Source organism: Rhinatrema bivittatum, chromosome 1, assembly GCF_901001135.1.
Source record: "Rhinatrema bivittatum chromosome 1, aRhiBiv1.1, whole genome shotgun sequence".
Classification (NCBI taxonomy): Eukaryota; Metazoa; Chordata; class Amphibia; order Gymnophiona; family Rhinatrematidae; genus Rhinatrema; species Rhinatrema bivittatum.
The window spans coordinates 300863794-300891373 of NC_042615.1; the positions used below are offsets into that span (position 1 = coordinate 300863794).

Below are 27580 nucleotides of genomic sequence, written 5' to 3' on the forward strand. Positions count from 1 at the left end.
ACAGGAAAAGAGAGCCTTCAAGCCTGTTGGTTAGTGAATATGGATGAGCAGAAATAAGAAATTGTGTTGCCTGTGCTCTTATAGCCCTGAGGGCCAGAAGATATAGAAGTCTCACCCTGAAGGAATTCCTGGAATCACTTCAACTAGTGACCTGAGGAAATATTCAAAAGCTGAAGGACCTTTGCCTAAACTGAAAAGGGCAAAGTCTTCTCATGGTAGAAGCACCATTCCCCTCCAACAAAGAGGAAGGTATATCACACTTTTTGGCACAGGATACAGGCACCATACCACCACAAGATCTTAGCACAAACAGAAACAGAATATTTCACAGAAAGCATCATCTTTAATGCAAAAGATTCCATTGGCCCTGCCAGTCCTAATTACAGAATCGTATGCCTCCTCACCTGCAGTTCTACCACTAAAAAAGATTATCGTTCTTTTGTAGAAAAAAATATTTAGTGGAATTTCCAAGAGTTAAACCACTTGTAAAAATTAGCATATATGCACATAAGTAGCATCTACTTGAGTACATGCTATTTTAGAAACATCAAACATACGTGCATATTTTTGCTTTTGTTCCTATAATGGAGGCATTCTGGGGCAGGGCCAACATTTATATGCATAAGTTGCTATTTTTTATTTATTTATTTATTTATTTATTTATTTAAAAAGCGCTTATTACCTGCTCTTCCTACTTTCAGAGCGGGCTACAATATGAAACATATACAGACAATAGAGAAGGGGAACCTAGATTTGCCAACTTTTGTGTAATTTTACATTGCTAATTATCTTACACAACTGATATTAAACATACTTATTGTTATTATGAGCTACGGGTGAATTGTGGGGTGTTCAAGCTGAAGAAACAGGGGGGCCTCTATGACCTGCAGAAGGACTGGGTGATTTGGTGGACTAATTGGTAAAACTGGTAATTTCAATTACATGCAAATATTTTAAATTATACCAATTTATATAAGTAAGTCCTACTTTATTTTCATGTATAAAATATATGTGCATACACTATATTTTTAAAATAGGTAAGAAAAGTATGCACATATCTGATATGCATGGATCACAAAAATACTATTATAAATCTGTGCGCAGTCATATTCATGCATATATACCGCCGTGCACAATTTGTCTTCCCTGGTTGGAATTTTTGCAAAAGTATTTGAGGGATATACCAAAATTACCATCTTCTACTTCTCTGGAAGAGAGGCCTCCCATTTTGGACATGATGGGTACTCAAACCATTATTCCTCCTTATCAAGCTAGACGTTGGAGTTGGGGCGGTGCTGAGTCAGTTCTCCACTACACATAAGCTCCACCCCTGCTCTTTCTTTTCTCGATGCTTTACACCTGCTGAATGAAACTATGGCATTGGGGATAAAGAACTGTTGGCCATCAAATTGGCTTTTGAGGAATGGTGACCTTGGCTTGAAGGGGCACAACACCAGATTACGATATATATGGACCATAAGAATCTAAAATACCTACACCAGGCCCAGCGTTTGAACAGCCACCAAGCCCGCTGGTCTCTCTTTTTTATGAGATTCAATTTCGTTCTCCGTTACCGTTCAAGATATATGAATGGTCATGCTGACGCCCTCTCTCGATCGTTCGTCACTGAGGATCTACCTGATAAGGATGTGAATCAATAAGGGTTCCCTTATTGTTTTGGGGGGAGGGCGGGAAGAAAGGGCACCTAAAAATAAACCCCAAACCCACCCTGACCCTTTAAATTTAATTCTTTTGCATCCCCCACCCTCCCAACACCCCCCCAAATTTTTAAAGTACCTGGTGGTCCAGCGGAGGTCCCGGGAGGTCCCCAAGAGTTATGCGCGTACATCCAAATTTTAAAAAAGCTGACCATGGCGCACTTCGGCTTGCTATCCATGTAATTTTGCTGCTGGTCCTGATGAGGAGCAAGTCTAGAGATCTCAAGTTTTAGGGCCATCAGCACACCATGTGGGTTTGGAGTTAATTGGGGGGCTTGCAGGATAAAGAACCAGTGGAGTCTGAAGACTTCAATATCAACTGGACAAATTGGTGCTCATGCGAGCATGCATATGCAAGTAAAATCCACTAAAGCCCCAGCAGAACGTCACGCTGGACATTTACTCAATCCGCCTCTTAAGATTATGTGCAGCAGGGGTATTTTAAATGATACGCACATTCTTGCGCACAAGATATAAAATTGTAGCATATGTCCGTTTGTGCGCCAACAGACACGTTTATGGACGCACACACATTCCTTTTAAAATTAGTCAGTATGGTTTTTGAATTTGAAAATTAGGTGATTAAAGTTAGAGAATGACTAGCAGCAGGACTAAAGTTAATCAATCACTAAAATTAGGATTAATTGAATGCTATTATAAATCACTAAGGGGGTCATTTTCTATTGATATCACACGCAATACCTAGATCGGGGTGGAGTCGGGGCGGTGTCAGTACCAGGAGAGGAGAAGTCGGGGTGGCGTCTGGGCGGATGCAGCGGAAACTTCGCTGACGGCAAAAAGGTTAGGCTCCTTATCACCGCCAGTAGCGCGCCCAATAGCACCACCTTTACGATGGCGTTATTGGGTGCGAAAGCCAGCAGCGATAGCACCACGGAGGTGCAATCGCTGCCGGCTTTTGCAGGCCCGCCCCCTGCTTCACCCCCCCCCCCCTACCCCCCATTAGCATCGGGATTCAGGAAGCCACGGTAGTTTAGAAAATCTGGCCCTAATTGACTAATTTTGAAGACTTTTCTTCTAGTGGGGGTAGTACTCTGTATATCAAAAATGAGAGAAAGGTAGGGGGGAGGGTGGGAATCAACTAGCAACTAATCATCCATGAACCAGAACTCTCACTTTCTCAGATCAAGTTAATGACCTTTGCAAATTCACAATTCTAAAACTGGCAAAAAAAAATACTACCCTTTACTAGCTCAGAGAATCAAAGTTTATTTTCCCATAAAACAAACAATTCTAACACTGGCAAACAAATACTATCTTTTACTAGGTCAGACACTCAGTTTTTGTCTGCATGTTTCTATTTCTAATCTGGGGTCTCCATGTGTTCTGCATATGTGACAGAGGTAAGGAAATATGCCCATAACAATTCTAGCATTATACCTCACTCACTACAAGTGAGTCTAGTCTCTATAGGGGTAATATTCAGTCACTAGCCGTATTGCAGAGTTAGCAGGATAAACATTCAGTGGTGCAGCCGCACTGCTAAATATATACCCGTCTATCTTAGTTAGCCGGATAAAGATTATCTGGCTGACTTTAGGGCTACTCTAAGGCACAACAGTTAGCCAGATATGTTATCTAGCTAACTCTGAATATCTAAGGATAAACTTAGCCAGATTACTTAACTCTTCCTAGAACGCTCTTATGTAATCTGGCTAAATTTTATGTTTAAATCTTTTTTTATTACTTTTTCATGTCAAACACATTAACACACAACCTCCACAGTGGTGATTTCTTATCCACTGCTGAGGCTATCACAAACAATACAGCATATTCAACATAATTTATCTATGTATTTATTTATTTAATATTTTTATTATGCCTATATTGATAACGATCATGCTTCCCATACATTTTCTACTGTAAATGAGTAGATTTAACTCCATTTACAGTAGAGAATGTATGGGAAGAGCTGGGGAAACTGAAAGTGGACAAAGCCATGGGGCCTGATGAGGTTCATCCCAGGATACTGAGGGAGCTCAGAGATGTGCTGGCGAGTCCGCTGTGTGACCTGTTCAATAGATCCCTAGAAACAGGAGTGGTGCCGAGTGATTGGAGAAGAGCGGTGGTGATTCCGCTTCACAAGAGTGGAAACAGAGAAGAGGCTGGTAACTACATACCGGTTAGCCTCTCCTCGGTGGTGGGAAAAGTAATGGAGTCACTGTTAAAAGAAGGAATAGTGAACTATCTACAGTCGGAAAAATTGCTGGACCAGAAGCAGCATGGATTCACCAGGGGAAGATCCTGTCAGACAAATCTGATAGACTTTTTTGACTGGGTAACCAAGGAATTGGATCAAGGAAGAGCACTCGATGTCATCTACTTGGACTTCAGCAAAGCTTTTGAGACGGTTCTGCACAGGAGACTAGTGAATAAAATAAGAAGCTTAGGAGTGAGTGCCAAGGTGGTGGCCTGGATTGCAAACTGGTTGACAGACTGAAAACAATGTGTGATGGTAAATGGAACTTACTCTGAAGAGAGAGCAGTGTTAGGTGGAGTGCCGCAAGAGTCTGTGCTGGGACCGGTCCTGTTCAATATCTTTCTGAGGAACATTGCGGACGGGATAGAAGGTAAGGTTTGTCTTTTTGCGGATGACACTAAGATCTGCAACAAGACCATATCTCCAAAGGGACAGAGACAGGATGGAGGCGGTTCAGAGAAAGGCGACCAAAAAGGTGGAGGGTCTTCATCAAATGACTTATGAGGAGAGATTGAAGAATCTAAATATGTACACCCTGGAGGAAAGGAGGAGCAGGGGTGATATGATACAGACTTTCAGATACTTGAAAGGTTTTAATGATCCAAAGACAACGACAAACCTTTTCCGTTGCAAAAAAAATCAGCAGAACCAGAGGTCATGATTTAAAACTCCAGGGAGGAAGACTCAGAACCAATGTCAGGAAGTATTTCTTCACGGAGATGGTGGTGGATGCCTAGAACACCCTTCCGGAGGAAGTGGTGAAGACCAAAACTGTGAAGGATTTCAAAGGGGAGTGGGATAAATACTGTTGATCCATGAAGTCTAGAGGAAGTGAATGAAGGGAAGAGGCATGGGGGTGGCTTGCGGGAATGACTGATACTACCTGGAGATAAATATCCTTATTCAATAAACATACACATGGTTAATGCAACTCCAACATTACTGCATGCTTCAACGGCAAGAGGAAATGTGGAAAAAAGGATTTGCATCCACATAAAAGCAGGGGAGTAGCTTGCTTGTTACGGCGGTTACTACCCCAAATCAAAAATGCCTGATACTTCACTTTCAATACATATCCAGCTTAGCTCTATGCTTCAACGGCAGGGGGAATGAAGAAAAAGATGTTTTATATTCAGACATCTACCAACAAGGACTGAATTACATAGTCTGGGTAAAACAAATAAGCATGGGTGTAGCTTGCTTGTTACGGCGGTTACTACCCCAAATCAAGCCTGATACTTCACTTAGAATACATATCCAGCGCAGCTCACTGCTTCAACAGCAGGGGGAATGAAGAAAAGAGGATTTATATTCAAACAACCAACAAGGACTGAATTGCACAGGCTGGGTAAACAAGCGTGGGAGTAGCTTGCTTTTTACGGCGGTTACTACCCCAAACCAATTAGCTGGATACTTCACTTAGGTGCAGCTCCAGCACTGCTATCTACGATGGTGGGGGTGAAAGTGAAATAGAACAAAAAAATTATTTAAAGGGACAAGAGTAACAGAAAAGTATGAAAAAAAAAAGTGTGAAAGCTTGCTGGGCAGACTGGATGGACCGTTTGGTCTTCTTCTGCGTCATTTCTATGTTTCTATGTTTCTATTAAGCGTAGTACAAACAATACAAAGTACAATATATCAACACATAAAAATATATAATAAAAAAACAATATACATCACACTCTGGTTTTCTATTTAGAAAAATGCCTCAGTAAATAAAAATGATTTTACAGTCTTCCAAAATAATTTAAAATCAGCTCACAAATATTAGCTCACAAATATCATCAGGCAAATTATTCCAGAATATTGCTTCTCCAATAGAAAAGGACCTCTGCCTAGTACTGTGAAAATGTACAGCTTTTAATGTTGGCAGTTCTAAAAGGTTTTTTTTATCACTCAACCGAAGGGCCCTGTTAGGAAAATAAAGTTTAAACAAGCCAGATAAAAATATAGGGGAGATGTCATGTACAGCTTTAAACACAAGTGTTACAATCTTAAATGCAACCCTCTGCTCAACCGGAAGCCTATGGAGTCAGTGGAACAGAGAAGTCACATGATCCCAATGCACTGACTTTTATACAATTCTCACGGCTGAGTTTTTAAGAAGCTATAATCATTATAATCACCGCCAACCCCACAACCCACTTTCCCCCCCATCCCAATCTGACTGGATACCATCCTTCAAAGACCTTAACTTACACATACGGCTGATTCACTCTACCAGTAGATCATTCATAATCATACTATGTGATCTAGGTGATAGCAATTGCAGGCACATGTTCCAAATTCACAAGAATGTAGGTTTAATTTTAGATGGATAATAAGTTATCTGGCTAAAATTTAGCCGGCTAAGTAAAATATTCATGTTGGCATTTATCTGGCTAAATGCACCATGTATTATGTGTATATTTATTATCATTGTCCACATATTTTGTGGTTGTACTTGATACTTCATGTGACAGTCCTATAATACATTTTATTTTGTTTACTCCAGTTAATTTATTTATTGCCACTGTTCTATATATTTATATTGAAGCTGAGACTGCTCTGTTTAGATAAGGACCACCACTGTACAAAAGCATCTCAGATAGATTGTGTCTGACCGCCTGTATTACATAAATTTGCTGTGTTTATGTACCCATTGTAAACCTAATCTTCTGTAACATACTTTGAACTCTCTGGCTGGAAAAAGTGTGATATAAATAAACAATGATGACGATTACCGCCTAGAGAATGCTTCCTGTCAAGGCAGCACTTTTGGTCCGGCAGCCATAAAAAGCTTATATGCTTAGTTCCTTCAACTCTTCCCCCCACCCTTGGGCAATGACACAGCTAAGATTCATAGATATCAAGCTAATTAAATGCAACCCTCAGCTCAGGAGTCTCCACTTGTGTGGCTGACTTTAGCCTGCTTGTCCACAGAGAAAGAAAAATTGTTCCCCTGAAACAAGTGTTCTCTGTAGAGAGCAGGATAAATCAGCCACACAATTCCTCCTGCCTCCCCTTAGAGTTGAAGAATAGCTTGCTATAAAGTCAGGAAGGAGACTTGCACAGTAGGCAGCAGCATGGGAAGGCCTACGAAGGCTCAGAACATTCTTTACAGTGTTTTTGAGCTCTAAGAGAGCTTTTCTGAGGTGGTACAATTAGGATGATGTCACTCCACTTGTGTAGCTAAATTATCCTGCTGGCTATGAAGAACACCTGTTGGAAGTGAGAAACTTTGCTTTTTGCACACAGGGAGCTTAATTTTATAACAACCCGCTTAAATTATGTAATGCCAAAGCAAATAAGTTGCGCCAATTTTCAAGGTGAACTTTTAGAATTATCCTTAGGAACACGCACAAAGTAACTTGCACAAAGTTACACATGCTCTTTACAGGGCACGACTTGGGCGGATGAAGTTACATGCATATTTTTTTAAAATCAAAAGTAGTCACATAAATCTTAGATCCACCCCCGGGATGCCTTTTTTTTTGTGCACATAAAACTATGCACAAGATCAGGTCAGGTGCATACTTTTATGTGTACAAGCCCCACACAATTTTATAACAAGCCATTTACACGCTTAAACCCTTGTTTTATATGCGTAAATGGTTTTGGAAATTACCCCCCAAAATGTATCCAAATTAAAAGGGGCATGGATGGAGGTGTTCCAAGAGTGGGATTAAACTGTAGCTGCCTGGAGAGTGCACACATTGAGTACTCCAACCAAAGTTACGGGCATAAGTCTAATCAGAAAAAAATAGCTGCCCTAAAGTTATTTGGGTAAAGTTATGCACATGACTTCATCCAGGTATATTTAACAGCAAACTTTGGCATGTATGTCCTATATAACTTTACCTGGTTGGCATGTATGTGCACATAACCTTACTTGAATAACTTACCCACTTGCCAATTCTCTGAATATTGACTTCTTAGAGGTCCATATTTAAAAGCATTTAGCCAGATAAGACAGAAGTTGTCTGGTTAAATGAAGATTTGGCACTTGTCCATCTAAATTCCAGTCTGCTAATAAGTTAGACAGAAATTAGCTCGATAAGTTTGGGGCATTCCGGGGATGTAAATGAGAGGAGCTGAGTTAGCTGGATAAGTTATCATATAATGGAGAAAAATCCAGTCGAAGCCATTTTCTAAAAATGGCATCGACTGGCCTGGAGCTAGGGGGTTCAGGGTGTGGGGCTGGGGCTGGGGGCCCTCATATACTCCCCATATACCACTAAGTCCTTTTTGGATTTAAGTAGGGAAGCGCAGTGAGTCCACTAAGCACCAGGAATTGTTCTGTTTTGGGAAGGGGACCAGGATGTTTGTCTGATGGGAGGGCTTCGAAGAGTGGGGTTTGATATGAATGGAGAGATATTGTTAACTAAAGGGAAGAGGGGAAAGGGGCAGGACATCATCATGCAATTCTAAGGACCATTTTTTTTTTAATGTTGGGTCCATGCCACCTTGAGAGGTAAGGAGGGAGGAGTGGAAAGGGTTCTCGGAAGACACCTGGTGGGAGTTTTTAACTTCACAGGGAGGTGTTTTTTGAGCCTCTGGGTCCTTTAAATATTAATGCAGGAGCTTCAGGACCTGCACTAGCATCCTAATGCTTCCACAGGAAAATAGCTACACCTACTTAAAACATGATAAAGTAATAGGGCTGATTTTTTTTAAAAAGTCAACCGTGTTATTTTATTTGCATTGGTATAGATATGCATTAGCTGATTTGCATGGATTTGCAAATTCATGCATGTGAATCACATGCAAAGTAGCTGATTGTAATAGGGGTGTATTTGGGGCCTAAATACCACATGATATTGCCGCAATATGGCTATATCGAATGGTGAGCAACTTTTATTGTGCATTGAACGTTGATTAACGCATGTAATAGCCTTATCTCAAATTACTAAATCTAGGCTTAAGTTAGTCTCTTGATACAATGGGAAAGGAATCTTCTTGGCCATCTTTTGAACAAAAGGAGAGCATGTGCAGGGGCGGATTTGGCCTATCGGGGGATTGGGCATTCCCCCGGTGGGCCGGTCGCTTCAGTCACATGGTCTGCTGTGCGCGGCCGTGACGGAGCCGCGCTCAACAGACCACATGTTGTGTCCTGGGCCAGCCTGGGCGGCAAATCCCCGGGCTGGTCTTCCTCGGGAATCCGCCACTGAGCATGTGCATCCTCTGGAGGAGATGTACAGATGTACTCCTAGGAGGATAACATCACAAGAACTTGCTACAGTACTGTCTGATTCTCAAGAAAGTTTAAATCTTCTTATATTTCTCCCTTCTGATAATGAGACTCTACTGGTCTGCCACTGGATCCCTATTATCAGAAGGGAGAAATATAAGAAGATTTAGACTTTCTTGAGAATCAGACAGTACTGTAGCAAGTTCTTGTGATGTTATCTTTTCCCTAGAGGAGTGTGATTCATGGGACTTAGGTTGTACTATGTCTTCTGTGCACTGATAGGGAGAGACAGTAGAATGACTTTCCATCTTAGGCATCGCTGATTCTAAAATAGAAGAGACATCTGTTCCAATGGAAGAAGAGATGGCATATCAGTAAAATAATTGTTTACAAATTCTATCCACATCTCTCTCAGCATGGGATGGTGGTCATCTGCGAGAACCACAGGGGAAGAACTGTTTAATTCAGGAACCAAAATCGGTACCGATGCTGGGGAGCTTTGGTCCTGTTTTGATTTATTAGTGCCAAAAATTGAGTCTCCGTGCTGAGAAGGCCTTTGCGCAGCAGATGGCTCTATGATCTTACTTGCAGATGATGGTGGTAATTTTTCCATGCCGAGGAAGAACTGTACTAAAAGGGACCACCTTCACACAGATGTGTTTGTTTTGGCTCCAAGGTGCTGGACTTACCATCACTGTCCTGTGAGGGGTGATGGCACCTGTGCTGAAACTTCTCAGAATTATGGTGCCAATCATGAGGAGGACGGTGCCTTTTTTTGGTTTAGGCGATGACTTCTGTGCCAAAGAGTGTTTCACCTTAAATGCTGAAATGGAGCTTGAGTAATCTCTCTCAAATCCCTCAGTGTGTATCTTCTTGATCTTCTGGCCCATGGAGATATGCGAGCACAGATGGCAAGGTTAGGTACATCATCGGAAGGGCCTGATCTCAGTGATCTGACAGAACCATTTTATAGGAGCAGCAGGAGTATCTTTTGAACTTCGGTTTGTTGTCTGATATCTTGAAGAGGACTGATGCTAAATCAAATTCAGTTTTGGAAAGCATAAAGAAATTTTTTTTTTAGGAGACTCGAACAAAAAATAAAGATAATTAAAATAAGAGAAAAAGAAAAAGCGCTTAAGGGAAAATCTTTGTCAAGCAGCTCTATGAGACATCCTTTTATGCTAGCGGAGGAAAGAAGACTGAGATGACTCTTGCGACAGCAGCTGCACAAGAAGGCCCACACATGCTCAGAAAGACCATCTCAGTATTTCAGAACTTTGAGATAGTTTTTCCATCTTGACACTGTCAGATGATGTCACTTACTTGTGTGGCTGATCCTTGTTCTGCTTGTCCACAGAGAATTATGTTTGATAGTAAAACTATTACTAAGTTTAGTATTATGTTATAGTAACACCTATGGTCATGAAAACAATATATGCCTGAGAAAAAGTCTTTTGAGGCGCTATGTTGTGACACACTGTATTAGTTAAAATACAGAGGATGCATAAGTCCCTGGATTCTGCAGCATTTATCAGTATATGAGCTTTTGCTACTATGAGTTTGCAGGCATGTGTTGAATGCAAGAGAGAGTGTGTAAGGTGTGTCTGAATAAGTAAGGCTGGGGGAAGATGTAAATGTATGAAATAGGTTAAGATTCTGACAGAAATGTTGGTGTGCTTGTAAAAGATATTCTAATAATTAGGATATGGCAAAGGAGTTTTCAAAACTGCAATGCATGCTGGGAAAAACAGGACTGGCCCTTTAAATACAGCTTATATATGGCAAACCTTGGCTGGTGTTTAAAAATAGGGAAAGATTGCTAACATTTCTTTGGAGTGTTATATGGTAGAATAGAAGAGGGTTTTATTGAGATTTCTTTCCTATTTTCCCTGCCGTTGACCAGCTTTTCTTTTGTAGTGAATGTCTCCCTTTAAGACGGTTAATTGCTATTTGGCAAAGCCTGAATATTTATTTTAGATAAATAACAGCAGAAGAATCAAAATCATTAAAAATCTTTTTTTATCAATTAGATTATTTTATATAGCAAGAATTAAGTATTTGAAGTTGTTTGTTCTTCTGATTTAGCAATGACCAACAATAAGGACCTTAGTAAAATGGGGCATTTCTGTGCTGTACCTCATCAGAACAGCAAGCAATTATTGCACTGGCACAGACAAAGCGTGAATACTGCACAATCTGCTGAAAAGGGAACTTAGAAAAGAAAGTTAAAAAAACAAAACAGTGGTACGTGCGACCACAAGTAAAAGTGCATGTTTTTTAATTAAGATATACAAATATAAAAAAATAAAAGAGCAGAAGCTAAGAGAACCTAGGAATAAGACCAACAGTGCATACAATAAAGTTAAGCAATAGACACATTCAGGCCGATACAGTGTACCACGTGGGAGAGTGGGTGAGCGCCCGCTCTCCTGGCGCACGCACAGGCCACTCTCCTTTGCGCGCGATTCAGAAAGTTAATTTATTTAAATTAGGGTCCGCGGTAAAAAGAGGCGCTAGGGACACTAGCGTGTCCCTAGCACCTCTTTTTTGATGGAAGCGGCGGCTGTCAGCGAGTTTGACAGCTGACGCTCAATTTTGCCAGCGTCGGTTCTCAAACCCGCTGACAGCCAAGGGTTTGGAAACCGGACGCTGGAAAAATTGAGCGCCTGGTTTTCAACCCGCGAGCCGCGGGACCATTAAAATTTTTTTTTTTTAATTTTTAACTTTTTTTTAACTTTGGGGGCCTCTGACTTAATATCGCTTTTCTGTGCACTTCCCCAGAAATTAACTCCTATCTTTGGGTAGGCGCTAATTTCTTAAAGTAAAATGTGCGGCTTGGCTGCACATTTTACTTACTGTACGGTGCGGGAATGACTAATAGGGCCATCAACATGCATTTGCATGTTGCGGGTGCTATTAGTCTCGGGGGGGGGGTTGGACGCGCGTTTTCAACGCGCTATTACCCCTTACTGAATAAGGGGTAAAGCTAGCACATCGAAAACGCGCATCCAAATGCCGGTTAAAAGTGCGTTCCACCGGAGCGCACTCTACTGTATCGGCCTGTTTGAGATTTCAGCGATTCGCTTAATACAGTTGCTTTAATTAAACACCCTAGGTACTACTGATGTGTGAAGACAGCTCTGCTCCCAGGAGACTCCAGATACCTGAGCACATTACCCATGCAACACTTCAATATCTAAATATAGGTCTTCAGGGTTTTATTATTGTACTGAAATCATATCTGAACAAAAGGGATGTAAGTGTAAGTAAACTATAGCTACATAAACTCCTGTACAGTGTAGGAGGAAGGGGAGGGGGAAAAGATCCGGCCTTCTCCCAACTGCAACCCTGGGTTTCATTCCAAACATCAGTAAAGACAGACTTACAAAATCCTCATAAGGGTGCCCGGCATTGCTCAGCACATCTGTATTGGGGCTCTCCAGACCTCTGTTGCATAACATATCTTGAAGTTCCATTATATTCTGAGCAGCCAGTGGCATGGCCTCCTAAGAAACAAATGTGGAAAAGAATGTATTGCATACCAAGAGAGCAGGCCATTCCCAGGCTCCCCTTCTCCCCCCCCCCCCCCCAAACACACCCAGGCTCCCCTTCTCACTCACACACACACACGCACCTTTTGTATTTGCTAACAATATACAAGGGACATGAGCTTTCGCCGAGCAAGCCTCAGCATATAAGGCTGATGGGAGGGCAAGTTATTTATTTTACAAGCAATTTTTTTTTTATCCCACTTGTCCCAAATACTTGCTCCCCAGCAGATTACAAATAAACAAAAAGTTATGATAAAGGGAAAATGGGGAGGGAGAGGCAATGGGGGAGGAAGAAAAGAGAGAGGAAGGGGAAGGGTAACAGGACGCAAGCCTGCTGCTCTGGGAAACACAGCACTTTGCGGCTAATACATTCTGGGTTTTCTGCTGTGCAGGCAGAGGTCAGAAAACTGTAATAGAAAAAAATCCCCAGGCGGAGAGCATCACACAAAGCGGATGATAACACTCCTGAATCAGAGAGCCCGGCAACCGAAAGCTCTGCTGCTGCCCGGGCTGGGGAAAGACATGGAAGGGTGGGGGGAGGACTGCACCAGGCAGAACCCTGTAAAAATATCCGAGATCTCTGCCACAGCCTACCTTAGAGTAGAAAACTCCAGAGAGCTCTGTCACCAGAGAGAAACCTGAGGCTCTATTCCCAGGAGAGAACCTTTAACATTGTTCCCAAGGAGGTGAGCTGAATCCTGTGCCGAAAGAGGAACCTGATAGCCAATGAGAGTCCAACATGTTCAGACCTCTGCCAGACTGCCTAGCAGGGCTTAGCCAGAACTGAATTTTTTTTTTTTTTGGGGGGGGGGGGGGGGGGGGGAACGACCCAAAGTTCACATAGGTGGGCATTGTGCTAGCCCCGGCCCCCTTTCCATGTTGATCTTCATGGCTGTGACTACAAAACTCTTCAATTTCTAGCAACACTATATCTTCTGTTTTTTCACTTTCTCCTTGCGCTGGCTGTCTCTGTTGTTTCTCACTCTCCCTCTGTGGTTATGGCAGCTGCTCTATACGGGCTGCTAAAGAGCAATTATGTAAATAGACTTTCACCCAGGCCAGGCATTCCTGAACTTTTAAGGTGCTGAGAGGAAGGGGAATAATTACCTGCCAAAAGTAAACAGAAAGAATTTGCAGGTTCAAGAGCAGTGCTATTTCCTTGTTCATGTTAGCCTCCTTAAAGGAACAGGGGATTATGGACTGGCAGTGATTCCAGTGCATCCTAGCCCTCTAACTGCTGCATCTTTAAGAGCTGAAACGGAGGCGATGTGACCTTTCTGCTAGGGGTGAGGGCCTGAGCCAAATGTGAAGGGGTACAGGCCCTCCAGGCTCGCCAGTAGCTACACCCCTGATGTCTAGGAGTGAAAAACTCTAGAAATCTCTGTCATCAGAGAGGAACCCAATACTCCATTCCCAGAGAGAAATCCATATTGCTATGCCCAAAGAAGTAAACTGAATCCTGACATTATTTCCGAGAAATTTATATTGCTGTGCTCTGAGAGGCTGGCAGCAATCTTCTGTCTCCAAAAGGTGCTGCACAGGGTGGAACGTAACCCAAATGTTCCCACAGAAGTAAGCAGGGGAAACTCCAGACCCTTCGGACAGACTGAGACTTGATATCATTGTCTTGAGATACGGATTAATGTCAACCTGATAAAAATGCTGAAGTGAAGCACATAGATTATTTCTAATGGGCTACTGGAGCAGGCTGAGGCTTGATCCCCGCCCCTAGTTCTGAAACAAGGTCACTATAAAAGTAATTTTCAAATGCATTTCTGTGGGTAATACAGAGTTTTGCCTGAAGCAATGGATTTCAACAAAACTGACCGCCCAATATTCGTGTATATTTACGCATGTACTGTCTGCACTGAGCAAAGGCAGTCCCAAGGGTGAAGCTGGGGAGGAGTTTGGGCCTAACTTCAAAAAAACATAGAAGAAACTGCCATGCTGGGTCAGACCAAGATCCTTTGAGCCCAGTATTCTGTCTCCAGCAGTTGCCAGTCCAGATCCAGGTCCCTTTCAGATCCCAAATAGTTGCTCTTTTTCTTGTATCTCACTTTCAGGGTAAACGCTGGCTTTCCCAAGTCTACCTAGCTAATAAACTTAGGGGCGGATTTTCAAAGGGTTACACGCATATATGATGCGTGTAACCCCGAAAATACGCTCCTGCGCACACCCAGCCTATTTTGCATAGGCCCGGTGACCCGCGCAAGCCCCGGGACTCGCGGATGTCCCGAGGCTTGAAATAATGGGCGAGGAGTGGGCGAGCCGGGGCAGGGCGGGCGGGAGCAGGACCAAGGCCTCCGGCACAGCGGTTGTGCCGGGGGCTCGTGTGCCAGCACTCGGCCGGCGCGCACAACCCATGCCTGCCCAGATGCAGGCGCAACTTCGTCAACAAAGGTCAGGGGGGGGGGGAGTTTAGATAGGGCTGGGCGGCGGGTTAGGTAGGGGAAGGTGGGGGGGGGGGGGGGGGGCGGAAGGAAAGTTCCCTCCGAGGCCGCTCCAATTTCGGAGCGGCCTCAGAGGGAACAGGGAAATCCATCGGGGCTTCCTGGGGCTCGGCGCGTGCAAGGTGCACAAGTGTGCACCCCCTTGCGCGCGTCGACCCCGGATTTTATAATATGCGCGTGGCTACTGGCGCATGTTACAAAATCGAGCGTAGATTTCTGCGCGTCGGGTTGCGTGCACAAATCTACGCCCGCGCCTAGATTTAAAAATCTGGCCCATAGTAACACAGTAATGACAGCAGAAAAAGACCAAATGGTCCATCCACTCTGCCCAGCAAGTTTTTTATGGTAGTAATTGACACTCTGTGCAGGTTACCCCCATGCCTTACGTTAAGGGTGGTAATACTACTAGCAACATTTTTATGGGGTGAGCAGCCTTGATACTTCAGACAATGCTGCTTGAATGTGCTTTGTTTTTGGCCGTAGCAGTCCTGAGCCTTTTTCCCTAATGCCTGTGTATCAGAACCCCAGACCGTAAAAGTCAGGGTCCAGTGCTGGCTGTCATCTGAATCCAATTCCTCTTTTACCCCCATTGTTGAAGCAGAGAGTGACATTACAATTGCATCAAAATCATGAAAGCTAATTGGTTAAGGGTAGTAACTGCCACTCCCATGCACCCTGTCACAGAGCATGAGCGGTCTATGACTGGCTGGACTCCAGTTTCTCTTGCACACTTTTATTGTATACAGTCAAATTGTACATAGAAGCAGCTTATTTCACCAATACGTCTTACCAAAAGAAGTAGTGTTTAAATGGAGCTGTGTTCTCGTCTTCTCAGGGCCTTTCTTGCTCTCCTCTAAGCCTATGTTTTATTCCTGCCTAGAGAAGACACCCTGTATCCAGAATATCCTCTGTTAAGGTGGACTGGGCCTAGGCAGCTGGGACCAGTCTTTTAAGGTGTTCTGAGGATTTCTACAGTGCACTCTAGAGATGTGAATTGGGTGCCGGAATCGGTTCCGGTTTCGGGATTGTGGACCCGTGGGAAATTCCGATTCCCGCGGTCCAGACGGTTTTTGTTTTTGGCTGTCCCGAGCCAAACCCCCCCCCCCCCCCCCCCGCCGACCCTTTAAATCTAATTATTTAGAATTCCCCACCCTCCCAATCCCCCAAAACTTTCCTAAAGTACATGGTGGTCCAGTGGGGGTCCCGGGAGCGATCTCCTGCTCTTGAGCCGTTGGCTGCCAGTAAACAAAATGGCGCCGGTGGCCCTTTGCTCTTACTATGTGACAGGGGCTATCGGTGCCATTGGCCGGCCCCTGTCACATGGTAGGATCAATAGACGGCCTGCGCCATCTTAAAAAAACGATGCATATCTCTAGTGCACTCTGCCACACACCCTTTTCTTCATTTTCATGCTCTAGCTTTTAGGGATGCACACTGTTTTTGTCCTCAAACTCTTTCAGAAAGCCATTCCAGGCCTCCATCACTCTCTCCGTGAAGAAATATTTCCTGATGTTGGTTCTGAGTTGTCCCCCCTGAGGTTTCATTTCATGACTATCTGCTTTCCAGTGGAAAAGGTTCAAAGTATATGAACATTAAAACCTTTCAGGCAGAGGTGTAGCTAGAACTAATTTTTTGGATGGGCACAAAGTTAACATGCGTGGGCTGTAGGAATGCAGGTGTGAAACCTACTAATTGTATCCTTATTGATAAATAATGTCATATAGAGCACCCTACAATGGCTTTAAAAGTAGTCTGCAACAGCTGTAATGCATCATGCGTGAAACTTTAAAACATTTTTCTTCAATTATTTCAAACACCAGTATTAAAAATTCCTTATTAATCTGTATTAATTTATTATATATTTATTGCAATTTATAAATGCACAAGAATATCATGTTTAAAGCAAAGAAAACAACCATCAGACCTAATCAATTATGTAATAAAACAAAAATCTATGTATTCTTTCCTGAATGCTCTTTACAGAAAACCAGAGATCATCATAACTACAATAAAATAACATTAATCATCAGAACAGGTGCAGCGCAGAGCTAATACAATTTACATTACAACCAACATGAAAAAAATATATTCAAATTTTTGTGTCACCTCAGCAAAAAATATCCTTCCACTACTAAACATTTTGAGGTTAATATTCAAACCTGCCCGTTTCAGTAACTTAGAGCTGGATTTTGTTTGCGCTCCAGGCGCAAACAAAAGTACGCTGGATTTTAGTAGATATGCGCGGAGCCGCGCGTATCTGCTAAAAACCTGGATCGGCGCGCGCAAGGCTATGGATTTTGTATAGCTGGCGTGCGCCGAGCCGCGCAGCCTACCCCCGTTCCCTCCAAGGCCGCTCCGAAATCGGAGCAGCCTCGGAGGGAACTTTCCTTTGCCCTCCCCTCACCTTTCCCTCCCTTCCCCTACCTAACCCACCCGCCCGGCCCTGTCTAAACCCCCCCCTTACCTTTGTTGGGGGATTTACGCCTCCCAGAGGGAGGCGTAAATCCCCGCGCGTCAGCGGGCCTCCTGCGTGCCGGGACGTGACCTGGGGGCGGGTCCGGAGGGCGCGGCCACGCCCCCGGGCCGCCCCGGGCCGTAGCCACGCCCCCGGGCCCGCCCCCGGAACGCTCCCGACACGCCCCGAAAACGCCGCGCGGTTCGGGCACGCCCCCGACACGCCCCCTCCGAAAACCCCGGGACTTACGCAAGTCCCGGGGCTCTGCGCGCGCCGGTAGGCCTATGTAAAATAGGCTTCCCGGCACGCAGGGCCCTGCTCGCGTAAATCCGCCCGGTTTTGGGCGGATTTACGCGAGCAGGGCTCTTAAAATCCGCCCCTAAATGTGCATTTGCACGATGGATCTATACAAGGGAATTATGATATTCTCAGTTTTGTTCTCTATTGCTTTTCAAGTAATTCCTATCATTCTGTTTACCTTTTTGACCACCACTGAACACTGAGCTGAAGATTTCAAAGGTATTATCACAAGGGCTTTGAGGTCCTTTTCCTAGGTGATGACTCTCAACACAGGTTCCAGCATCGTGTACCTATATCCGGGATTATTTTTGACTGTGTGCATTACTTTGCACTTATCCACATTAAATTGCATCTGTCAGTTAGAAAGCACAATCTCCTAGTCCCACCAGAGAATCTGTGGGACCAGTAACTGCTGTTTTAACAATTAGAAATAATTTTGTGTCATTTGCAAATTTAGTCACCTCACTCATTGTTCCTTTCTTCAGATGAATATGCTAAATAGCACCAGCCCCAATACAGATGCTTGGCGCACTCCACTAATGACCTTTCTCTATTCGGAAAACTAACCATTTAGTCCTACCTTCTGTTTCCTGTCTTTTATCCAATTATCAATCCACAATTGGATACTGCCTCCAATCCCATGACCTCCCAATTTCCTGAGGAGTCTCTCAAGAAGAACTTTGTCAAATACCTTCTGAAAATCCAAATATACGATATAACCCGGCTCAACTTTATTCTCAAAAATATAGTAAATTGGTAAGGCTAGACTTCCCTTTGCAAAAACTATGTTGACTCTCCCCTATTAAACCATATCTAATGATGTGGACAGTAATTTTATTTTTTTAGAATAGTTTTGACCATTTTACCTGGTACCGACATCTTTTCTAAAAATTGGCATCACATTGGCCACCCCCCAGCCTTCTGGAACTGTGGATGTTTTAATGATAGGTTGCAAATCACTGAAAACAGGTCTGCAATTTCATTTTCTGAGTTCCTTCAGAACTCTGAGGTGAATACCATCCAGTCCCGGTGATTTGTCATTCTGAGTTATTATGTCCTCCAGTTTCACAGTGATTCCATCTAGTTACTCAGCATCATCACCATAAAAAAATGTTTCCTATGTGGGTATGACCCCGACATCCTTCTCAGCAGAGACAGAGGCAAAAAATTAATTAAGTTTTTCTGCTATTTCCTTGTAATCCCTGACCACTCCTTTTGCCCCTCAGTCATCTAGCAGCCCAGATGACTCCCTAACAGGCTTTTTGCTTCAAATGTACTTGAAAACATTTTTATTACTTGTTTTTAGCTCTATGGCAAGCTTTTTTTCAAATTATCTCTTACTCTTAGATTTTTTTTACATCTACAGTAACTTGCCAGTGCTTACGCTCTTCCCTATTTTCCTCATTTGAGTCTGCTTTTCATTTTTGAAGGATGCCTTTTTGGTTTTAATTGCCTCTTTCACCTCATTATTAAACTTTAAGGGAAATTTTCAAAGCATTCTGTGTGCAAACATTGGCATATATGAGGTGTATTATGTATTTTATAAAAGCTGCAACTCTGTGCATATATTCACTTTCACATGCAAATAGATGTGTGTGAAACAGGGGCAGTCTAGGGAGTTCCAGGGTGGAGCCAACAATGCACATGTAAGTTTCTGTTTTCAAAGACACATACCCGCTTACTTTCTCCAACTTATTTGTGTATTTTTATACTTGATAATTATCTGGCTTAAGTGAAAATAAATGAGTTTATTGTGTAGTACTGACTGGGAGGAGGAAGGTCTGGGTAAACTGGGAGGAGCTCAGACTGAAGAACCAGGAGGGTCTCAATGGTCTTGAGAATGACTGGGCGAACTGGTAGACTAAGTGGTTAAAGTGGTAATTTCCTCGTTGTACATATATTCTAAACTTGACTCAGTTACACATGCAAATCAGTACTTATGTAAGATCTTGTTTAATGAGTAAATTATATGCACATATATGTTTAAAATAGGTGGGTAATGTATGTTCCAATGATTGAAATACATACTAAGACAGTTATCATCCAGCAAGGTTTTTAAACCCAGTTTAAAAACTTACCTATATTCTATGGCATTCAGCTGTTCTCCTACCACTCAATAGGTCACTTATGGGCACATTACCTTCTAATCTTACCCTCCCCTTAAGCTCGCCTCTGTAATTTCAGTAGCCCCCACCTTTCCTAAAACCTTTTTATATATGTTTTTAATGAGTTTCTATGTGTATTTATTATGTATGTAAACTATACTATGTAAACCGTTTTGATGAACAATTTGTTTCAAAAGCAGTATATAAACTTTTTAAAATAAATAAATAACTTTCAATTGTATGTAGCCCTACATGCACGTGCATGTTGTGTAGCAAACATATGCATATTTTATAGTATGTGCATATGTGAAACACATATTATAGAATACTATAGTAAAATTGTGTGCACTAACATAAACATGTATATGGGTGCATGCGTGCATTTTTCAAAGTTATCCTTCTTGCCGGCAGTCGTTTGGTTTTCCTTCAACCTTTTTTAATGTATGGAATACATTTTGTCTGATGGTAATTTTAAACAGCAATCATGTGTCCTGCAAGTCTTTAACCCTGTGGATTGCGCTTTGCATTTCCAAAAGCATGTGTATACATTTTCCTGAAAATTTTCTGTGCACATAGTAGCAGGTGTAATTATCTATGCATAAATATGGTGGGATAATTTTCAAAAAAGGTCTTAGCCACATAACTCTGCTTTGAAAACTTGGTATAACCTATGCACAGGCTGTTATAAAATGACCTCCTGCCTGCAGTTTGAGTTCTTGTACTTTGCAAATAAACTATATTGAACCTATCTATTGTGTCTGGTCTAATGTCTCCCACAAGCAGCAATAGAGAGCAACAAAGGGAAGAAAAATTGTGTTAATAAATATAATTATATAAGATGATACCATTTTATTGGACTAACTTAATACATTTAAAGGCCAAGATTCAAGAACCCAGAAAATGGATATTTACTCAGCTAAAATCAGCCAGATATCTAGGATATTCAGAGGGATAAGGGTCTAGCTGAACAGTTAAAAGGTTAAAAGACAGGAAATAGAGAGTAAGATTAAATGGTCCATTTTCTCAGTGGAAAAGGGTAAACAATGGAGTGCCTCAGGGATCTGTACTTGGACCAATGCTTTTCAATATGGGGTAGATGTTCAAAGGGTTACGCGCGCAACCCCCAAAAACCCACCCCTACGTGCGCCGAGCGTATTTTGCATAGGAAGGAACAGACTGGTGGGTAGTTCGTGGAGAGGTGGTCTGCTTCCCATATATGGTGACAGCAGAGATGAGGAGAATGCTATTCTATCCCAGTTCTATTCCCATCAAGATCCTACCTCATTAATGTCCTACAGGAAAAATATAATTGGAATCTGTCAGTATGGGAAAACTGTGGACTGCCCACAATAAAAAAACACAGGGAACCCTTGATGTTTTAATTCTAGACTTTTTTGTTGCAGAAATGGGAGTGAAAAATTGATGAGGGGTAGGCCAGTGCTCAGAGGTTTTATGATATAGGAACATACCTCTGAAGAGCCCTGAAGAGGCAGAGGAGGAAGAGTGCTTTGTTCATCGGGCCATATATTCTTCTGGACAAATTTTCCTTTAGGCACCAGATATTTGCATGTTAGAATTTGTGATCTTTTTTGCATAGTTTATGATTAGCATATAAAGGTCCTTACAAAGCTGCATTCTATTGTAAGCGGCATATAAAAATGTTTAGTAAATAAATAGCAAAACACCAGATTAAATCACCTGTATTTCTATCATCTTGTTGTACATGAATGCATACCAACCTGCATGTGCTGAAGGGTGTACGAAATGTTCTTCACACAAAGTCGTACGGTCTTTTCAAGGCTTCTAAATACTTTTTCCTCCTTGTTGAATATTTGGTCTTTTATCTAAAATACACATTAAAATAAGTGTAAGAAACATGACTGCTGCTGCAGGAGAACCTCTCCTTTGTGTGGGTTGTGTTTTCCCCAAACAGGGAATACTAGTTTTTTTGATGCTGTGATTTTTCTCCTGTTAATCTTTTTTAAATGTAATAATTTTATGTGCTTCAAGCTACATAATAAGACCCTGAGCAAAACTGACAAGAATTGTGCTGATATGTTTATTGTTTTTTTTTCAACAACTGTTTATTGATGCAGAAGATTCATACAAACAGAAGTCTATTACAATTCCAATAGCATGACACTATACAAAGACAATAGGTCCAAATGTGCAGTAAATCCAAATAAACAACAATAATAACAGTATTCAGACATATTAGTAATGCATGCCTAGCCAATACAAAAGCAATTCTTCTCAATACATCAGCTTTAGAATACCAAAGTTTTTGAGAATCTTTTGCGTGATTTCCCCTTGAATTACAACTAATATCCATCATACATCCATACAGATACTCAACAATAACACATTCCACAATCTTTATTTAGTTGTGAATTCAACTATGCCGCTCACATAACCTATCAAGTGTAGATTTTAAGCCTTGTGGGATAATATGATTTCCATTAACACATGAATTTCTGGAACTCCTGCGGAGATACTCTCCACAATTCAAGTTTCTTGATGCATCCACATATCTTTAGTATGAACAATATCATTTGTGCATGACACATTTCCATGCAATCATCAAAGCCAAATCTATCCAGTTCTAGAAGATCCAGAATTGCCAAGCCAGACTCAACTGGAATGCGTTCTTTAAAGATGTTACATAATTCTGCAAAAATATCCACCCAAAACACTCATATTTTCAGTCAACCATAAAAACTATGTAAAATGGGGCCCTTTTCGGCTTTACATTTTATACATAAAACAGTTTCCATAAAATCCATGTGAAAAAGTCTAACCCTATCTATGTTGCGCTCCCCGTTTGCGCCCGGCCCGCACACGGGCCTGCTCACCTCGCTAGCTCCTCTGCAGGTCATGGGTCGGCCTTCCCAGCGGCAGCCGTGAGCTCCTCTAGGCCTCGGTATCCCGCAACAGCGGTAGCTGGGCCTTCCACTGCGCACCAAGCCTCACGCTGGAGTTCGGCATCTCCAGTGGCGTTGGCCACGCCCCTATACGCGTGCGCGCGGACCGCCCGGCCTCTTGTAGGGCCAGGGGTGGGTCCTAGCTCTGCGGCGTGCCCTGATTGATGGAACGATATAAGGACGTCCCTGCCTGCACTTTCTTGCCTTGGCAATCGGGTCGGCATTGTATTGTGTTCTAGTTTGCCTCCGTGTTCACAGTCTTGTTCCAGCCTTGTTCCAGTGTCCTTCTGTTCCTGCATCTGTCTGTCCGTCTTCCCAGGAAGTACCCTCAGACTGTCTCTCTGGTATTGACCTCGGTCTGTTCCTTGACCATCCTGTCCGCTGCCTGCATCCTGACCTCTGCCTTCCTTGTGACCTCGTCTGACCTCCGGAACCTGACCTCTGCCTTATTGACTACTCTTTGGACTGATCCTCGGATTCTGACCTCGGCTGCCATTGACCACGTCTCCTGATTCTGGCTCTGTCCCTTGCCTTGTCATCACCTATGCTGTTTGGGCCTTCCTTGCCTCTCCAGGCCAACAGCGTGAAATCCGACCGCGCTCCCTTGCCGATCGTGGGCCCGCCTCTCTACTATCTCTCCGGGAGACCCTGCGAGGCCCACCTAAGTCCAAGCGGCCCGGGTCCCTACGTGCTCCACCCAGGGGTACTTCAAGCTTCCAGTTGTGAAGCTCATCCTAGCCTCTGTCTCCTCCTGTGCTCCGCTCCCTGGGGGCAGGTGCTTCCTTGTCCCCACCAGGGAGTCGTTCTCCACTGCTCCAGGACAAGGGTCCTCCTCCAAGCGCAACAATCTATGTAAGCAGATGCAGAATCTTTAATTACATTTCTCTAAGATGTGCATCTATAGTAGTGCTGTAAAGGTGTGTTCAATAGTACGTTAAATCATCTATTGTTACAGCAGTTTCCAAAATTTCCATGCAATTACTACTTTGTGAATGTAAAATATCTTCAGTTATGTTCTTTCTCCACATATCATACTACTTTGTAATTGTATTTTTCCCCAGCAACACTTTCTTATAAGATTTGACAAATAACAGCTCTAATTTTTTCTATATCTCCATCAAGGAAAAGAACATCACATAGTTTCGAGCTTGTAGATATGCATACCATTGCTTATTATGTAATTGATATTTAGTTTTCAAAGATTTAAAAGAGCAGATTATCAACTCACTAGACATCATATCAGCTACACAGCATATTCAAGTCTCATACCATTGCCGAAATATCCCTTCCCCTTTCTGTTGAAAAACAGGATTATTCCTGAAGATAATTAAAACAGAATGGGGCAGATTTTAATACATGTGCGCGTGCTTCCCGGCACGCACACATGGACGTACCGATTTTATAACGTGTGCGGCGCGCACAAAGGGGTAGATTTTTTTTTAAAAGCGCGATCGCGTACTTTTGTTTGCGCAGCAGGTGCAAACAAAAGTACGCTGGATTTTATAAGATACGCGCGTAGCCGCGCGTATCTTCTAAAATCCTGGATCGGTGCGCGCAAGGCTGCCGATTTTGGGCAGCAGGCGCGCGCCAAGCCGCGCAGCCTGTCTCCGTTCCCTCCGAGGCCGCTCCGAAATCGGAGCGGCCTCGGAGGGAACTTTCTTTCACCCTCCCCTCACCTTCCCCTCCCTTCCCCTACCTAACCCACCCCCCCCGGCCCTATCTACCTTTATCCACGGATATACGCCTCCCGGAGGGAGACGTAAATCCATGCGCGCCAGCTTATATTCTTTCCCACAAATGTGAATGCCCTTAAATAAGGTACACTCTGCCTCAATTTCAAAGCTAGGGGCTCCAAAGTCAACACAAATGAAAGTGGGGATAAAGAGCACCCTTGTCTAGTACCACAGCATGAGTTAAATTCTTCAGAAACATCCCCATGTACCAAAATTCTAGTTGTGGGCTTCTGAATTACCCCGAAACCCAAACCTCTGTAAAATCTAAAATAAATAATCCCAGCAAACCTTATCAAAGTTTTTTTTTTTGGCATTTATAATTATTAAATAGTTCTGTGAAGCAGAACATTTCACTTCATATATGCCAGCTAAAATCTTTTGTATGTTGCTATTGGCCAGTCTCCCTGCTACAAAACCACCCTAATCAAGGTATACCAAACTGAGAAGTAGGCCTTTCAAATGCTCAATCAGCAACTTGGTCAATATCTTATTATCCTGATTTATCAAAGTAGAGAACCAACTATCCACAAATTACATTTATTGACACTCCAATCCACATGCTCTTCTCCTTGCATACCATTCATTCCCACCAACATCCCAACCCAAACCAATAGAACTCCCTTCCCCAACCCCCCTCCCTCCCATAATATTCTTCTTCACAATGACCATCTCCTGATGATCAAATAGTAAGATGGAGAAATAGCTCCCAACTTCCATTTCTTCATAGTTAAAAAAAAAAAAAATATATATATATATATATATATATTTATTTATTTATTTACCACAAAAACTTGTGAAATATAAAATAAAATATTGACTTGTCAACAAGATCAGAACCCCAAAAATTATGGCTACTGTTTTAAGAATCATCCATCCCGAAGATTCGCATTAAATTGCTGCAGCTTCGTTAAATCAAAGTTTCCATTTCGGCAGTACATATTACCATGTGGACCAAAATAAGTGGGACTGGAAGTAAATATCATGGTAGTTCCTTTTGGTGCTTTATCCTCTACTAGGAATGCTATGGGTATGGGTTCAGGTCTGGACGGGGAGGAAGATTTCTCTGTGCCAGGGCCCCTGGCACTGTCTACCACGATCTCTGTGACCACCTCACACTCTATGTCAAAAATCTCCAGGAGGTGTGTAAATGACATCAAGCACTCTTCCTTGATCCAATTCTCTAGTCATCCAATAAAAAAAATCAATCAGATTTGTTGGACAGGACCTTCCCCAGGTGAATCCATGTTGCCTTGGGTCCAGCAAACCATCAGATTGTAAATAGTTCAGTGGAAACTCCATTAACTTTCCCATCACCGAGGTGAGGTTAACCGGCCTGTAGTTTCCAGTCTCCTCTCTGCTACCACTCCCAAATCCAGGGATCTACTGAACAAGTCCTTCAGCAGACCTGCCAGCACATCTCTGAGCTCCCTTAGAGATCCTGGGATGTACCTCATCCAACTCCATGGCCTTTCCACTTTCAGTTTTCCTAGCTCTTCCCAAATATTCCTTTCTGTAAAAGGAGTTTCGACCACCCCACTCTCATCTACAGTCTTGTCAACCAGCAATGGTCCATCTCCTTTAGTGAACACCGAACTGAAGTATTTGTTAATATTTCTGTCATTTCTTTGACTCTCTCCACACATTGCTCTCATCACCTTTTAATTTCACTATACCACTTTGGGCCTCCTATCTTTCTCTGATGTATCTGAAAAATGTTTTATCACCTCGCTTTACCTCTTTGACAATCCTTTCTTCTGCTTGACCTTTTGCTTTCTTGATTTCTTTCTTCATCTCTCTCAGTTCCACCAGGTATTCTTCCCTGAGTTCATCATTTTGGGATCCTTTATACTTCTTGAACCCTGTTCTTTTTGCCAACATTTTTTCATCCACCTCCTTTGAGAACCAGATCAGTTTCTTTTTCCTCTTACTCTTCTTTACTTTCCTAACATTTATTTATTTATTTAGAATTTTTATTTACCGACATTCTCGATGCACATATCAAATCAGATCGGTTTACATTATAATAAAACGGTCGCGGTTAAGGCGTTACATAGAACAAGGCGTTACATTGAACAAGGTGACTGAACAGTCGAACGTAAAGGTTATATAGTAATAAATGAATCATCGAACAGTGTTTAAAAGACGTAACAGGATAAATAGGGTGAGGTAAAATGAAGTAATACAATAAAAGTAATACATGGAGCTGAAAACAAATGTTCATATGCATAGAGTGAACTAATGTGTCTACTATGGAGACTATCGGAACATATGGACTGTCCACATCAGGCGAAACGGGCCCAAGGGAAGTGAGATCATGGGTCTCATGGTGAGATCAAGGGTACCATAGTGAGGTCATGGGTTCCATAGTGGAATGTTATGCCCTTTGTCTGGTGTCAGAGTGTTCTTGCGACTCCGGGAAGGCTTGTCGGAAGAGCCATGTTTTCAGGTGTTTCTTAAAGGATTGATGACATGTTTCTAGGCGAAGCTCCAGAGGCAGTGTGTTCCAGAGGGTGGGCCCGGCTGTAGAGATTGCTCGTTTTCTTAAAGAGGTTTTGACCGGAGGAGCATAAAGAGATCCTTTGTAGGCGTGTCTGATAGGTCTTTGTGATGAGTGATGGCGGAGTTGCGAGCTTAAATTGAGATGGGCAGTACCGATAATGTCTTTGTGGATCATCGTTAACGTTTTGAAGGTGATCCTGGATTTTATAGGGAGCCAGTGAAGGCCACTTAGAATCGGTGTGATGTGGGCTCTTTTGTTTGAATTAGTGAGTATCCTCGCCGCTGCATTTTGGACCATCTGTAGGGGTTTGATAGTTGTGGCAGGAAGTCCTAGGAGAAGAGAGTTGCAATAGTCTAGCTTTGTAAGAATGATAGACTGGACTACTAAGCGGAAGTCGTTGAAGTGCAGGAGGGGTTTCAGATTTTTGAGCACTTGAAGTTTGAAAAAACATTTTTTAGT

General features: G+C 42.7%; 1 protein-coding gene across 2 annotated transcripts in view; it reads right to left on the reverse strand.

The window, feature by feature from the left end:
- Window positions 1-27580, reverse strand: part of ARHGEF38 (Rho guanine nucleotide exchange factor 38) — a 205664-nt gene that overhangs the window by 19075 nt on the left and 159009 nt on the right. For both annotated transcript variants that reach the window (XM_029596932.1, XM_029596928.1), the window contains 2 exons: window positions 21707-21811; window positions 12493-12612 (listed from right to left, as the gene is read on the reverse strand). In XM_029596932.1, the coding sequence (XP_029452792.1) occupies window positions 12493-12612; window positions 21707-21811 (225 nt within the window). The remainder of the gene's footprint in view (window positions 1-12492; window positions 12613-21706; window positions 21812-27580) is intronic.